The sequence below is a fragment of the Silurus meridionalis genome, chromosome 2 (assembly GCF_014805685.1).
Source record: "Silurus meridionalis isolate SWU-2019-XX chromosome 2, ASM1480568v1, whole genome shotgun sequence".
Classification (NCBI taxonomy): Eukaryota; Metazoa; Chordata; class Actinopteri; order Siluriformes; family Siluridae; genus Silurus; species Silurus meridionalis.
This window is the reverse complement of record NC_060885.1, coordinates 20,201,130-20,217,947: the sequence shown is the minus strand read 5'-3', so window position 1 is coordinate 20,217,947 and position 16,818 is coordinate 20,201,130. Positions and strand designations below refer to the sequence as shown.

General features: G+C 38.6%; 1 protein-coding gene across 1 annotated transcript in view; it reads right to left on the bottom strand.

Annotated features, from left to right (window-relative positions):
* The window catches only part of tet1 (tet methylcytosine dioxygenase 1), a 31,607-nt gene continuing 14,789 nt past the window's right edge, over positions 1-16,818 (bottom strand). The window contains exons 3-12 of the mRNA XM_046835584.1: positions 16,662-16,712; positions 11,309-13,415; positions 11,130-11,220; positions 10,409-10,502; positions 7,498-7,706; positions 7,164-7,314; positions 5,207-5,296; positions 4,499-4,636; positions 2,727-3,036; positions 1-2,611 (exon numbers count right to left, since the gene is read on the bottom strand). Coding sequence (XP_046691540.1) covers positions 1,656-2,611; positions 2,727-3,036; positions 4,499-4,636; positions 5,207-5,296; positions 7,164-7,314; positions 7,498-7,706; positions 10,409-10,502; positions 11,130-11,220; positions 11,309-13,415; positions 16,662-16,712 — 4,197 coding nt within the window. The 3' untranslated portion in view covers positions 1-1,655. The remainder of the gene's footprint in view (positions 2,612-2,726; positions 3,037-4,498; positions 4,637-5,206; positions 5,297-7,163; positions 7,315-7,497; positions 7,707-10,408; positions 10,503-11,129; positions 11,221-11,308; positions 13,416-16,661; positions 16,713-16,818) is intronic.

The window sequence follows — 16,818 nt, the reverse complement described above, 5'->3', positions numbered from 1 at the left end:
TTTCCTTGTTCAACAAAAGTAGCTTTAATTGAAAACATACACTAAAATGAATATATCCATGCCACTTGTGTCTTTAAAAGGTCCTATTGGGTTTTTCTAAGAAGGTTCTCTGCCTTCGCTGTAAGGAAAAAGATTATAAAAGATGATTTTACACAGCTGGCATGAAGAAATGTCTTTTTTTTTTTTTTCTAGACACAAATGCTTTCAATATAAAAGTTTTGGAAGTACATCATAATATACCACATTTACACAGTAAACTTTAAGCACCTTAAGGAAAAAGACTGGAAAAAACATAGGCTTCCTAAATCGCAATAACAAATATCTAATATAAAAATTAGAAAGCATTTCTACAGTGAACATTATGAACATAGAGTATAGTAACCTACTCCATTTCAGGCAATGGAATAGCAGGCTAACAAACAGACAGAAATGTCGGTTTGAAAAACAAAACCCCTAATATCCAGACATTTACAAAAAATTCTAGTTGTAAATCATGGCATGATTTATTTCAAATAAAAACATTGTAAATCAATAATAATAATAATAATAAAAAAAAAAAAGAGATCTACTATCACTTTGATGTTTAGCAGGTCTTCGAAAAAGCACCATGGAGAAACATACAGTAAAAGTACTGATGCATTTTAGCACACAAATGTGACAAATTATTACGTCAGATTATATAAAATGCTGTTTTCAAGTCTTGTTGCAAACTCTGTGGGAGCCGAAAAAAAAAAAAAAAAAAAACTAAACAATTGGGTAACCTAGTAATATTGTATTTTATGCAAATTCCAGTAATAAAATGTTTTAAATTCTACACATTATCAAAATGCAGCATTTAACCTTCCATGATTATTGCTTTCATAAGCATGGTCTCAAAAAATCCTGAATGGGTTTCCAAACCAACTTGTAAAGCGTATATACAGATATTAAATGAAGGAGGTCACATTAAAAACAAAACAAAACAAAACAACTGTGCATACGGAACATTTCAAAAGTCAAGTTGCTTCAAAGTGCTTTTTTTTTTTTCTAACAATGCAATGAGTAATGGGAATAATTCAGCATCTATGTACCTTCATCACATGATAAAACCAATGCTACATCTTTAAATCTATCCATCAACCAACTGTGTCACAATACTTTTAAATAGTAATGTATGTCATTGTGTGGTTATTCAAAGTTACTGCCACAATGGCACCATAAAACAGCAACCATTGAACATTTTTGACAAGAGCACCCAAGCTGAGGCAAAAAGAATAGGTCACATTTTACAATGTCAATTCTGAGTGTTTACTATACACATAATTTTTCAGGTTGACACAGTAATATTGCAGTAAACAGGCTTGGACCAAAAATTAAATACAAACTGTTGCCCAAAAAAAAAACCCCAAACAAAAACAAACAAAAAAAAAACATTCAGAATAAATAGTCACATCTTCTATGCACTAATTCCATCTCTTTGTATAAAACCAGTTTTTAAAACATCTGTGGTGAGCACCATCTGTTCAAAAATGTAGACACCAAACTCACAGTTAAAAACCGACAAATGTAGTCAGCATTGAAAAGCTGAGATGTAGATCGTAACACAAAAAAAGCATGTATTAAAACAGAGAGATCTGACTGAGGTAAGGCATTAGCTAAAAGTGGCATTGCCACGGTCATGTCCAGCGGTTATAAGGCCCAGTGACGTGAGTAAGAGCGTATGGGGATGATGTGATGATGTTGTTTCGAGTAGCTGTTAGTGATTGCCGAGTAGGGACCTTTAGCTCCTGTCTCTCATCTTGCAACCCATCTTCCTCTTCACTTTCTGAATCTCTCTTAATTACTTTTGACCTTCCCATGTTTACAGCCTCATATCCCAGCCTTTCAGCCTCCTCTTCTTTCTCCCTGGCCTTTTCAGCCATTTTGGCCTCCCACTGGAGCAGGCCATGGCCTGGTGCATTGAGACTCTTGTGCTGATAGAAGACGAGAGCGATGCGGGTGGGGTGGCTCCGGTTAGGCCGTAGGATAGGGGTGGTGGCGTGAAGCTCGCGTCGGGCGCACTCAATGAGGATGGAGCCATGAGAAGGGGCCACTGCAACCCCACCGATATCCCCATCCAGAAAGTTGTGTTCGCTGTCTGACCATAGCTCCTCAGCTTTAACCTCTTCCGGGGTCAGGGGTCGGAAAGTTATGGGAAGTCCTTGGTGGTAGTTGTTATCCAGGCTTGGTTGTGCTTGGTTCAGTCGGCTGTGGAGACCCTTGGCTTGGGCTGGGGAGAGTGGTCTCGGAGAAGCTCCACCCTGGAGGCAGTGCACCTCCTTGGATTCTGTCTTTACTGCAAAATGGTAGCCACTAAAACCTTGGGACTCGGTTTCCAAGGAGTCGCGCGTTTCCTGGTGGCTTTCGAAAGGCTTCTGTTCTGCAAACTGTGGAGGGGCAGGCGGGTTGCAGTGAGAGTAAGGAGAAAGTGCTGCAGTGTGTTCACTTGAGCCCACTTGTGGAGTACAGTTCATACTGCTGAAAGGGCTGGATGAATCACTTAAAAAGCGTGTGTCCATGTCTGGAGTCACTCGCATAGGGGGACAGTAATTCTGCGGCTCCATTTTAAAACATTGCAAAGTGCTTTTATAGCCTACAAAAGAGAAATGTAGAAAAATTTTATAATTATAATAAAGGCAAACAAATATTAGCTCTGACTGTCTTGCCTTTTTTATATTTGAGTAAAAGAATGGCACTGCTGACAATACCTCTGAGAGGATCGTTCTTCATTTTTGTTGGGGTGATCTGCTTCTTTTCCTGGCTGCTCTGTTTTTCTCGCTCTCTCTTGGCCTCCAGTCTTCTCTTGCGCGCAGACTTGACGGGCTCAGCCAGCATACGCACCTCTCTCGGGAAGGCGGAGAGCACCTGCAGGGCTCCACTCTCAATCTTAGCTCTCTGGCCGTCCACCTGCCCGAACTCATCAGTCTCCGAGATCTTATAGAGAGGCAGGACATGAAGTTGCTCATCCTCTGGAATGTTTCTCACTGCCCGATTATCCTCTTTAGTTAATGTGCATACCTGCAAAAAGAAGCGACAGAGCATACTTTTTTATTGACATGAGTATCCAATGAAGAGATTTCTGCACTTCTGAAAAAACATATACTTAATATTACAGTCCACTGGCATCCAGCATGACATTTTGTAGCTACATCACTCTCAGAAACGTACACTGTATTTAATAATACTCCTTAATCAAGGTGATTTTAGACAAGAAAATCATTTTACACTCACAATTGTGCATACCTGAGACATGACTCTGTTCTTTAGCAAACTCCTATAACAATTACTTCAATAGGCAGTAGTTCCACATGAGGTGTTGAATTAAAATTTCAGTGTGTAAAATTTATGTATTTAACCCTCACCACATGGGTGTACATCTGAACTAGGGATGCACCGAAATGAAAATTCTCGAAAACCAAAAAAGAGGAAAGCAAAGCCGAAAACCGAAACACCGAAAGAAATTATGGCAATTATTATTACCATTGCATTTATGGCTATGACTGTGTACTAAACTTACTAAAATCAAGGCATTTCAATTGCATAAATTAATATTAAAGTGTCAAAGAATAAATCAATTACAAATTATGAAAATATTTATTCATAGCACATTGCAATAATGCACAGGATAAAATTAATTTAAATTCAAACCTAAATGTTTAACTTAAATGCACTCATGTGTACATTAAATAATAATGCTGAAAGGTTGTGAAATTAAATATGTTCTTTCATAAAAACAAAGTGCATTCAGAACAAGTGCAACTGTTTAAAGGTAACAATATTTTCACTGTAGGCCTAAAACATATTAATGTATCAAAACAAAGACTGCCATAGTCCATATGTTAACTGTATAACTTTAACAACAAATGCACCAAAAATTGCAGATGTGCAAAGTGGATAATAATTATTTAAAAACTAGACAAGCCCATTCTACTTCTTGAGGTAAAGTGGCAGGTTTTTCTTGATGAAGAGTAGCTTCACTGCTTTATCACAGTGAAGTCTGTTCCTCTTCTCATTGAAAAACATGGGCTGCTGCACTGAACAGTCTCTCGCTGTCAGTGCGCCTTGACACTATCACTGGGAAACTTCCTTGCCTTTTTAAAAACGTCCGCCACAGATAGAGTGCGCGTGCTCGGAGGGGTTTTGCTTTTCTGTGCCGCGTTATTCTCATATTCAGCATAGCGATCGGGATGTTTGGATTGCAGATGATAAATTAAACCCGACGAAGTCTTTGCAGACGCACCCCCTCTTGAAATTTCGGCATTACATGTTTCGCAAATCGCTATTTGTGGGTCTTTCTCAGATATACTGAAATACGTCCACAACGCAGACATGTTGCTTCAGACAAGCACGTGCAGGCCGCGGTTTCTGTTTGTGTCATCACAACAAACTGTTTCGGCCGTGTTTTTTCGGTGGCCGAATATTCGGTGCATCCCTAATCTGAACTAAATGTAACTTTATATAAATAACACACAATGCTTACCACAGTACTCCCGTTGGTCATGTTTTGTGTGTCCCTGTGAGCATGAGCGCAAAAGTCCACACACGCGGTCACACCAGAGAACGGACGACCCTCTCTCGTGCCCAGCCGACAGTCTTGCCCCAGCTCCTCCTGCTCCACCTGAAAGGACATAAGTAAACTCAACTTTTCTAAGTCACAATGAAGATATCAGCAATGTTAGGAAGGTTTATTATCTAGCTAGAAGCACCAATTGTAAGGAAGTTTCATTATCTGGTGTGTGATGATCAGGAGATTGTACTCGCCCCAGCATGTCAGTAAAAACACGGTACAGGATTTAGAACACTCAAACTTTACTGAGTTTAGAATTGATCGTGTGTGATTCTTGCTGTCGACTGCTAGCTGCTGTTCGGTAGGTTGCGTGATGTAGAGTGCTGACTGCTTCTCAGTGCTTTGGCCTTTCATACTCTTGATGGAGAACGGTGCACGGTGACGTCATAGGTAACTTATCATGAGTGTTAAACTGTATGTCTGCCTCTAGTGGTGAAGCGTGGAAATACAACTGAATGGAAATCCTTTCTTACAAGCATTCACAGTAAATCGACAGAAATTTGAAATACTGACAATATCTGGAGAATCTGGAGAAATCTTAGCATCTCATTGTTCCCCATTTGCTCAGAGGCTTATATAATTCTATTGATTTCACTCTTTTGGCTGTCTTTATGATCCTACCTGGTTTTCATAAGCCTCAGGTGCAAGTTTCCTATACACAGGAGCCACGTCTGATGCCAAATTATGCAGATTGCGTTCAAGATTCACCTCCTGTTGATAAAAAAAATTATATTTACATTTTGTGTTCTAACAATAAACCCTTTTCGCACATCGTATATGTATCATAAAAAGGAATCTTGACGGCAGTAACATGTTTAGTACTCGGGTCTGTTATAATAAAAGAGAGATTACACTAGCAATAGGAACCGAAAAAGACAATCATTTATATGCATGCAGTATAGTGTTACTGTCCTTTTATTTAATTTAATAATAATATTTTATATTGCACTATACCTGCTATTCCTTTAAAAATATGCAGATAAGTAAAAGTGGATACACAGAAATTGTCATCGCTGTATATGTGGTACAACTGCACTGCCCACAATAATAAAACTATAAATCACTCATAGTACTGAATATTCCAGCATATCCATTTTAATGCATGCAAACCACAGAAGCAACATGCACTTATGGTTAAAGGGTGAAAAGATTTAGATATCTTTCTTGCACGTATTTTAATGAAGTTAACATCTATATAACTCGCATTATTTAAAACTGCATACACTAGAACGTAGGAATGTGCATCGATATAACTGAGGCTGATGAGATTTGCGTCTTGATGTATAGCCAACAATACGATACATAAATACATATGAAGCAGCTACTGATGTGAAGCGATACGATTCACCCCTATTACGATGCAGTGCGATCTGATCCGATCCGATTTGATTCAATGCAATATAATTTCACAAACAGGCCTCTGCAGTGCAAAAACAGAACAAATATTAAATAAAACCAGTTCTTTTTCTGTTCTGTCTCCAGGAAGATGCAGCTCTACTTCTGCCATATTAAAGTATATTCTAAGGGACTCTTAGGACACGCCTCGGTGTCCTGTGTTGTCATATTCATGTAGCAGCAGTGGTGCTGAAAAAAACGCGCTTGAGAAGAGTTTAGCGAGGAGAAATAAATCTACATATAAAAAACTTGCCACAAATTATTGGTCACTTTCTAAATAGTAAAAGTATAGCGCATCTACTAATAATTATATATAAAAATTTTTTTTCACAAATATGTTAAAAATGATGCATCAATATACAAATGCCAACTTGTATCCGATAAACACTTTTTTAAATGGATGTATCACATCTTTAACTTTTATGCCCATGCACCAATGCGAATCTGTGAATCTTACCATCCCTACTGAAAAGCCGACTATTTAATGCCTTTATGAACATCAAAATGCTGACGAACCTGATGGTTTATTGTACCAGTGCTGTCATATTTTCTCTACAATAATTGCTTCCATACCATGAAATCCAAAGGTAAATTTTATTTATAATAAAAAAATTATCAGTCACCTTAGCCACGTTTACATGTACACTTTTGTGTCATTCTGATTGAAAGATTCGGTGGACTGTTTACATGAGATGTTATCGAATCCTATATGGTGTTTTTTATGTGCCAGCGCTTTGGAGTTCCATTATTTCTTATGCGCTATTTTTTCTGTAAAGCAACAGCGTGAATTTGTAGGCATACTACCGCTGGAAGGTATGAGGAAAAGATGAAGGTTCATAGTCAGGACTGGTCTGAATGGGATGTATTGCTGAAATGTTGTGACCTGGAATGGAAACTAAACTTTCGCATGGGTCGGCGGTTATTCACACGTTTGTGTGGATTGGTAGAGGAATGTAGATGTAAAAATAATCGGTTTAACGCATTCACATGGCGGAATTTCTATTTTGTTTGGTTTATTGTAAGGTTTATCTCACCCCCTCAAACCGATAACAATTTCATTAGGTTTGGGCATTTTATTTTCCGATAGTGATTTTTTATTTCATCTATATATGTTCAATATAATCAAGAATAAAAAAACTTCTAAAACTATAATATCCACTTACTGAAGGCTTGCTGCGCTTACCTCGGCAGGGTAGTCACCCTGCAGCCGGAACTTTCGGGGCACTTTGCTACGTGCAAACTTGCAACCATTGAAGTACATGCTCCATGAACAGCCAAAAGAAAATGAGGCTCCACAAGTCTCTGGGTCCAGACCCTGACAAGCACAGGTACGACTAAGAAGGAGGGTAAACAAAGCGAAAAGAGAAATATTAGTCCTAGAGTAATACCTTCTACTTAACATATGATAGCTCTCAATCATATGTGTTATTTAAATAACACCCTTGTGAATGTGTGTGTGTGTGTGTGTGTGTGTGTGTGTGTGTGTGTGTATGAATATTATTTATTCTCTGACTCACTCCTCATTGAGGGCACAGCGGCGGCTGGTGGGCGATCCGTATTTGTAGAGGGTGTTGGTGAGTTCCTCATACAGTCCGTCAGCCATGCTGCGTGGGATGCCCTCCCAGGCTAGGATGAGGATGACCAACACAGCATTCTGGCAGCAGTGACCTGCACGCTGACGCACCAGGCACAGGAGCTTCTCCTCTTCGCTGCCCCGACGGATAATCTAAAAGACATGGTCAGGGTTGGTGCAATTTGCCATTAGTGACACCCTTGTACACTGTTTCCACTCAACCAGCTCATGCCGTGACACCTCCATACTAATAGAGGGCACCCTTCATGTTCCCCAAACATGTCTAATGTTTTAATAGATTATGTAATACAGTAAGGTCTATTTCCTGCATTTGTAGACTAAGGGTTATTGCTGATACCTTAAGCAAGTTCCAAGTCACTTCATTCAGATTAATTTTTACAATGTCCAAGTATATCCTTCGTTTTGCATGCAAACCTTTCCCTGATTGCTGTTATCTGATCTGAATGTGTTTGGATTTAGTAAATCTATGAAAAGGCTACAAGCTTCTCCCAAATCTAAACTTTTACAAAGAACTATATATCAAAACATTATTTACACTATTTACACTGACATTGCAATGATAATGCTGGTGTGTGTGTGTGTGTGTGTGTGTGTGTGTGTGAGGTTCTGGAGCAGTAGGTGCAACAACTTTGCTGGGATGTCACTGTCACTCAGTGTCACTGCTCAGTTAAAAACAGGTCCATCATCTGAAAATATTGTCCTTGGAAATTAAAGTCTAATAAAATGAATAAACAGAGAGGATTAATGAATAAGAGCCAGTTTTATTCTGTACTCAGCAAAGGCATCTCAGTTACACACAAAGTGTGTGCAAAAGACCAAGTTTATCAACCTTTTATCATGTTCACAACTGTGGTTCTTTGTTCCTTGAACTCAACTGAGACCTTGTGTCCAGATGTTTTGGATGTTCACATTTACAAGAAAAGAAAAACTTGTTTCGCTAGAAACAGAAACTCAACTCATAGGTACAAATATAGTTTGTTATAAAGTTATAAATGAAGCACACAGTTAATAATTTTTTTTTTCTCCTACAACACCTAACCAGCAGAGGCACTGTCAAAAACTGAAAAGAAAAAGCAACAGTTCATACTCAGGCCAAACTGCAACCTGTCTGCCATGTTTACTGACTGTATGAATATAGCAGAACAGAAAGTACAGCACCCACACACCCAAGTAAGTGACCATTCTCAGTGCTGTCACTGTCACTGTGAGTCTATCAGGCACAAAAAATAATTAGCAGCTATAGTTCAGCGTTTTCTTTTTTGTGTTAACCATACACATATACTGTATCTATATAATATTAGTAACCATAAGTATGATTAAAACAAAAAAAATATGCTGAACTATAGCCGCTAATTATTTATTTTGCCTGATATATATATGTATATATTTATTTTCACTTGTTAAAGTGAGAATATTAAACAAACTCAAAATTCACAAATGAACATTTCTAAAATTTCAAAAAGAAAACCTCAGTGACCAATATAGCCACCCTTATTTTTGATAACAGTCACAAGCCTTCCATTCACGGAGTCAGTCAGTTTCTTGATCTGGTCAGAATCAACTTTTTGTGCAGCAGCAACCACAGCCTCCCAGACACTGTTCAGAGAGGTGTACTGTTTACCTTCACTGTAAATTTCCTTCCGGCCCAGAAGGGTTTAAGTCAGGTGAAGAAGGGGGCCATGTCATTAGTTTTTCATCTTTAAGGCCTTTACTGGCCAGCCACGCAGTAGAGTACTTTGATGCATGTAATGGAGCGTTGTCTTGCATAAAAATCTTTAATGATGCAGTCTTTTTGAAAGATGCAGACTTTTTCCTGTACCACTGCTTGAAGAAAGTGTCTTCTAAAAATTGGCAGTCGGTCTGAGAGTTGATTTTGAGTCCATTTTCAACCTGAAAAGGTTTAACTAGCTCATCTTTAATAATACCTGCCTATACCAGTACCCCACCTCCACCTTGCTGGTGTCTGAGTCTAAGTGGAGCTATGTGTCCGTTACTGATCCAACCACGAGCCCATTCATCTGGTCCGTCAAGAGTCATTCTCATCTCATCAGTCCACAAAACCTTTGAAAAATCTGTCTTCAGATATTTCTTGGCCCATTCTTGACGTTTCAACTTATGTGTCTTGTTCAGAGGTAGTCGGGTTTCAGCCTTTCTTACCTTGGCCTTGTCTCTGAGAACTGAACACCTCGTACTTCTTGACACTCCAGGTAAGTTGCAGTTGTGGAATATGGCAGCACTGGAGGATAATGGGTTTCTGGGAGCTTCGTGTTTGATTCTTCTCAAAACTTTGGCGGTTAAGTTGCGTCTTTTCTTCTCGACACGTTTCTTGCGACCCTGTTGACTATTTGATGGTTCTGTGATCACGCCCCAATATCTTAGATATTTCAAGAGTGCTGCATCCCTGTGAAAAACTTTTTACAATTTTGTACTTTTCAGAGTCAGTTAAATTTCTTTTTAAGCCCATTTTTCCTGAGGAGAAGAATCTGCCTAATAATTATGCACACCTTGATATAGGGTGTTAATCTCCTTAGGCCACACCCTCCCTCGTTACACAAATACGCATCACCTGATATGCATTAAATCCAATAAGCATTTAAGTTTATACAGCTTGGACTTGGAAATTATGAATAAAATGATGATATGGTCAAAATAATTACTTGCCTAAAAATTGTACACACAGTGTATATATACACACACACACACACACACACACACACACACACACACGTATGTGTATATATATATATATATATATATATATATATATATATATATATATATACACCTCGAAAAAAATATTAAATTAATAAAATGTGTTTTAGCAGGCCACTTACCCACTTGGCTATTGGACAACCCTGTGAGCTCCGGCCTTCTCTTCCTGTATATACCACCACTTCCATGCGAACTGCTTTGCCTTTCTCCCCATACCTAGAAAAATAAATGTGGTTTTAGATACTAAGGAAGGGTTCCATTACACATTGCACCTAAATGCATCACAGACATGAGCCTGCAGCAGGTCATCTGTGAACATATAGTGTGGTAAAAGTCCCTCTGCTGGGCCCCTTCAGCACAAAAATGTGGCTTCCTGTTGCACTTCACTAGTGCATGAGAACCAGGTTTAACTTTTCTGCTTGTATACACTGGTTTTCTTATGTGCACAAAGTTTAACAAAGATTCAGATTACTGCAGAAATAAAAAAAAGCAAGCATCCAACAACTATTTGAAGAAATTCATGACTGAAGCCAATTATAGACTATAGACAGCTAGTGTATGTATGTAATTGTGTGATTTTAGTCAAATTAATCTCCTTTTGCACTGTGTAAGGATATTGAAATCTGTAGGTCCCAGTGAGGGAGGTATATCCTCCCATTCTTCAAAACAGACTATTAAAAAAATAAATAATGGGTTTGTAGTTATACCATATGATACTGCATTAAAACAGAATTCAGATATCTTGTATTTCTAGGGATTTAAATGTACCTTTCATACTTCATACTTAGAAGTAAGGATGAAAAAAATGTATTCGGTGAAAAACACAAGATTAAAGTTTGTCACCTGTTCTCCATCATCTCTCGTACTGCAGCTACAGTTGGCCCAGATCCAAGGTGTGTGTAGTATGGGCCCTCCTCCTTCTCAATGATTTGTGCTACAGAAAAATACAACGTTTCTGAGAAATTCCTCCTACTAATGGTGTCTGTGATCTAAAAATTGGTCAGTGATGTTTTACAGCTTACCCATACATTCACAGGAGGGGAGGTCCAATGTTTTTTTTGAAGGAGTGTTGATCAGATTCTTGGCTGGTGTGTCCAGAAACTTTAAAGGAGATTCCAAAAAGCTGTTGAGCATGTGCTTGGTGGGAGTGCTTTTTCCAGGACATTCTCCATCACCATTTTCCATATGTTTAGCAGACACAGACAACACGGTCAGAGAGCCGGATGTCTCTACTTTGCAATACCCGTTCTGATCAACGAAAGCCTGACGTGGCTCATAGTTGAATCTGTTTACTTGTGGCCTCCCTGGACTCGTTGATGAGTCTGGCCTTTGGACATTAGGCATGACACAGGGGGCTTGAGGTTTAGCACCATGATTGAGCACACTGTGGGTTTTCGATACCTGAGAATTAAAACGTTCTTCACATTCATGCCTCTGGCCTTGCGTAGCACCTAGGTGACCATTTGTAAGACTATGACAATGTCCATTCAGTTGACACTGGTTGCCATGGCAGTGACCCAGAGCTGCATGGTCTGCTTTAAAATGCTGAGTGTTCTGGTTTCCAGAGCTCATCAGAGCCTGAAGGTCTAAGTGCTCTTTCTTGTGGGAGTTGCTGAAAAGTCGCCTATATTCATTATTAGCATGTCCTAGGTACTTTTTCAAGTCTATTTGCGTCTGGGGCAGAAACGGATTTCGTTTGGAGTGTAATTTTGTTTTTTGCTGCAACGCCTCCATTTTACCCTTCATCTTTAGAAGTGCTTTGCCGTTGGGTGATCTCTTGGCTAGTGGTATCCTATGATTGCCTCCCTCATTCGCAGTGGCTTTCTTTTTTGATATCCTTGGACTTGAGGAGGTTGACTTTGTTTTGTTTTGCCTTTTTAAATGTTGCCCAATGGCGTGATGGTTGTATTTTATGGTCTGAACTGGCGTTCCCTTGGGTGGACTGTTTTCAGAAGATACTGGCTTGTGTTGTGATTCTATCATGAATGCAAGTTGCACCAACTGGGCAGCTACCTCTTCTTCGTCTTTCCTTCTTGAGTTATGCGTTCTATCAACATGTTTGATCTTTTTGAAAGTGCCATCGATCCTCTCTGTTTTACAAAGTGCTTGATTAAATTTTCCATTATCTTGGGTGTGCAAGATTTTTTCACATTCTGAGCTAGCCTTTAAGAGGTCATGTATTGAGAGTTTGTGGGGCATGCTGCGGTGGGTGGAAGTTTCTTGCCTGTTGTATGGACTGCAAATAACAGGTGTCTGATACAATGATGAACTAATTACTGGGACCTTATTGGAAACAACCTCTGGTATTGATTTAGCTTCTTGAAGTGGTGCAGGCTTGCTTGATGCAATGTTTGTATACAATGAGCTTTCATTCTGAAGGTTTTGACTCTGGAATACTGATTCTGGAGTAGCTGCCAACTGGGTTAAGGCCTCAATAGCTATGGCCTGATCAATGCTTATGTTCCTTTTAAAAACAAAAGACTGGATATTGGAAAAGGACCGTGCATCCGAGTCTTTAAGCTGTGGGTTACAATTTTTTTCTGGATTGTTAAAAGTCTGTTCTTGGTGTATATCACGCTGATATGATTCTTCTCTTTCATTTTTAAAAGAACAGACATCTGAGGTTTGTTGACCAAATAGCTTCTCCTCCAAAGCCTTCCTATCATTCATGGAGGAACACACTACAGCTGCTAGTGTAGACAAAGCATCTTCAAAGTAGACATTACTACCTGAGTGGGATGTAAAGTGTTCATCCTCCACCACTTCTATTTTGATCTTTCCATTTTCCATCTTTTCAGGAGGTGCATCAGATGGTTGAATGCTGGTGAGTATGTTCAAAGTCCTTTGGGGCTTAAACTGTGTTTTGGTGTGATCTGTATGTTTCTCAGTGTTTGGTTTTACATGTTTAGCACCATTGTGAGAGTCATGGTGAGTAGGAAGTGCATGGTGGCTGACAGCAGGCTGAAGCTTGCTCTCAGCTGGTGTTGGTGCAGGACTGTTCTGGAGAGAAGTGGGCGAGTCAGGTGGAGCAGAGTGTTCTTGAGATACATCACATGCCCCGTCCTCTGGCACCTCCTCCTCCATCTGCTCTGAACTTGTGCCATTTACTGAGATGCCCTGTGACTCAACCTGAGTAGGAAAAAAGAGAATGATGACTAAACCGGTATTGACATAGGAGTGATGTGGCACATATTGCTACTGACCATCATAAATCAACAGCCTGATGGTGCCACAGCAGGACTACACCCTGAACCGTTTGATATGGACATATTAATGAATATACTCAAAACTTTGGCTGGAGAACAACAAACATTTGTCCCAATATCTGATCAATAACTTCTTATTAATTTGTCTTGTTCTGGAGAAAGGATTAGTGTGTTGACCCTAATGAAAATAAAGCAACATGATTAATAAAAGAAGTTTTAATTAAGAAAGTTAAGTCATTATTTATTTTTTGTTATAAAATATAACATAGTGGCTGTTCTAGTGTGCATACAAAATAGTAGCTGTTCTATTCTGTGCAGTGTTTGCAGGTTCACTAAAGGAATGATAAATTATATATTAAATTATTATTATAATATGCAAAAAAAAAAACAACACTGTATTTTTGACGTTAATGGCCCAATCCATCTCTATTATTATATTTTGAATAGCAGGATGAAGTAATTTTACTAGAAATATACAAATTTGTGGTGATGTTTGTAATTAAAAATAATTCTTCTTGCATATTCTTATATTATCTATTATCTGCATCAACAATTAATATAGTGTATACACAGTGGTATTTCCACAACAGAACAGAACATATGTTCTTACATATTACATATTTTCAATTTGCATAAACACAAAACTCTAAGCAAAGATACACAACACTTAAACAGATGAATGAATCTAAGTGTTTGGAGTCAACCTGTGGTTTAATTGTTTACTGGAAATATGAATCATACACCAGCAACTACTGAATTTATTGTGTTTTTATTATCATTTATTCCAGGACATGCAGGGATGCAACTGACTCGCCTTGCCAAAAGCAGTGTGAGGCAATAACAAGCAGCACCTGCAACTGTCACGGCTGGATAAAAAAACAAAACAAAACAAAAAAACAGTATAGTCATCAACTTTTCTGGCATGTAATCCTGAAATGTGAGGGAAAAAAAAAAACAGCCAACATCAAAAAATACTTTTCATATCCAACACTGGAACATGTCCAAGACCTGCACATGCAGCCTATGTACTGTATATCATCACATTCTGTTGTAGGTCTTCATAGTCTATTCGTATTGCATTGGAAGAGCTTCTCAATGTCAATGTCTCAATGGGAATGTAAATCTCATCTAATGATATTTATTGTACTTTGTGACATGTAAGTTTTAAAAGTTCAATTTATTTGTTAAATTTGGGGTTATTGACATAAGAACATATTCAGATTTGGTGACTAAATAATCAATGCAAGAATCATCAATATTTAATAATCTGAAATTAGTCAGGTTACATATTTATCAGTTGATTTCTGGGCTGCTCACTCAGATTACTTGAGTGTAGATCACACCTCTGAAGTTGCCAGGCTATTCTTATGTACAACTTTCAGGCTTTTCTGGCACAGGCTCAGACCAGGACAAAGTGGTTCCCGAAGATAATCTAGTTGTAATTACCAATAATAACATGCTATGACAGTAAAACTTCTTGCCTACTTTATATACATGGAGATTTCAGTGAAAAAAAGGTTGTGTCCCATTCAGGCAGCAGCTTTCCGATCACTTGTGTATGTGCTGTGCTCACCAAGAATCTCTTTATTTGGAAAGGGGCAATCAATAAACAGATGTGTGTACTGGCTGACCTACGTGGCCTGTAGAGATTTGCTTTTTGAAGGTTGAACACGTGAATTTGTCATGCAGCTCGTAGAAATCTGCTGAGCTGAGCATATATTTTCACTCGTCCTAATGAAGTCAGTGTGTATGACATCTATCAAATTAACAAATTAAATCCAAATACTCCGGTGCACTTTAGTTTTGTTACTGGAAAGCTAAAAAAAAAAACCTGTAATAAAAACAGCTGCAAATAAAATTGAAAAGAGCATCAAAATAGCAAGATTCCTGCTTTAGGTTCATCTGCATTAACATGATGTCAATACCAGAATCTGAAATCTGAAGGATTTAAACCCTGAAAGTTTCTGACTTCATGCTGTCTCTTCTAATGTGCAAACAGCAGAGAGTGAAACAACTCTTTTTTTTTTTTTTTTTTTTTTTTAAATCAAGTGTGCTTGTTTACTGTAAAAACATGTATAGTGCTTATGCAGCTGGCACTTGGCAATGACATAAAGGAGATGATTTGCTCATTCTCTGCACGTCACACATCTCGGCTTCTTTGTTTCTCGTTTGTTGTGTCTGAAGCTCTGAAGCCCCAGAAAGTCACACTTGACTCATTTTTTTTTGTTGCAAAAAAACCCCCCTATTGCACACACACACACGCACGCGCAAACACAAACCCCGACAGTAGACATGGCAAACGACACACACACCCCCATGCACACACCTAGCAACAGAGCACGTATTGCCTACAGAATTCTAAGAAGCCTCCCTAAGGAAGCGTTACCAGGGAAAGTTAGAGCAGGGTGGGCGTGTCGAACCCAAACACAGAGCAGAGACTTCACATCTTTCGCATCTCACTAACTACACACACTAATGAAATTTCTCATTTACAAAAGAAAGAAGACAATAATAGAAATAATGCTCCGTTGCAAAAGAAAGAAAAGCTAATCCAACCTTAATAACACCTTCTCTTTAATCTTTCCACTTGTTCCATTCATAAACAAAGATTCACATTTTAAAGAATCAAAGACACAAATAGGTCACAGATTTACACTTGGCGGTTTGGATTTCAAGTCGTTAATTCTTAAAGCTGGAAAAAAAAAAGAAGTTGGTTCTAACTTGACACATTACTAACAAGAGTCGTGATGACACCCCCCAAAACACCACCATATCTAAACCCATCAAAGAACAATTTACCAAAACTGCACCGCGTGCACGATTTAAGTGTATCGAGCCTTTAGTGCAACGTGACTTCTGAAGAAAAAAAACATGCTTCCTTCCTGGTGAGTTTCTCTGAAGCTGTTTTTGGTGGCTTCATTCATACACTACTCCTTTCCTGTTTTACAACTTTGCAGTAGAAAACAGACTAAACAGAGCGCAGATGAAAATCTTACGCTCGCTTCTGCCAACCAGGCAGTATAAACATACGTACATGAGTATATTAAACAAACCAATGCTCCATGAAAAGAGCAGCAGGTGCCAATTACTTAAGTACAAATTTTTTTAAGAAAACAATGAAGAAAACATTGGTGTAGCAAAAAAGACACAAAAAGTGGCCGTCTGTTACCTTGGAGACTCTGTCCCTTTTCTGTGGTTTGAAAAGATCTTTGCAGCTCACCTAAACAGAAAAATCAAAACATAAATCATCACAGGTACTGATGCAGGAATAAAAAAAAAAAACACAGTCGGATGCACAAAGCAAATGAGCAGACCACAGTCATTAC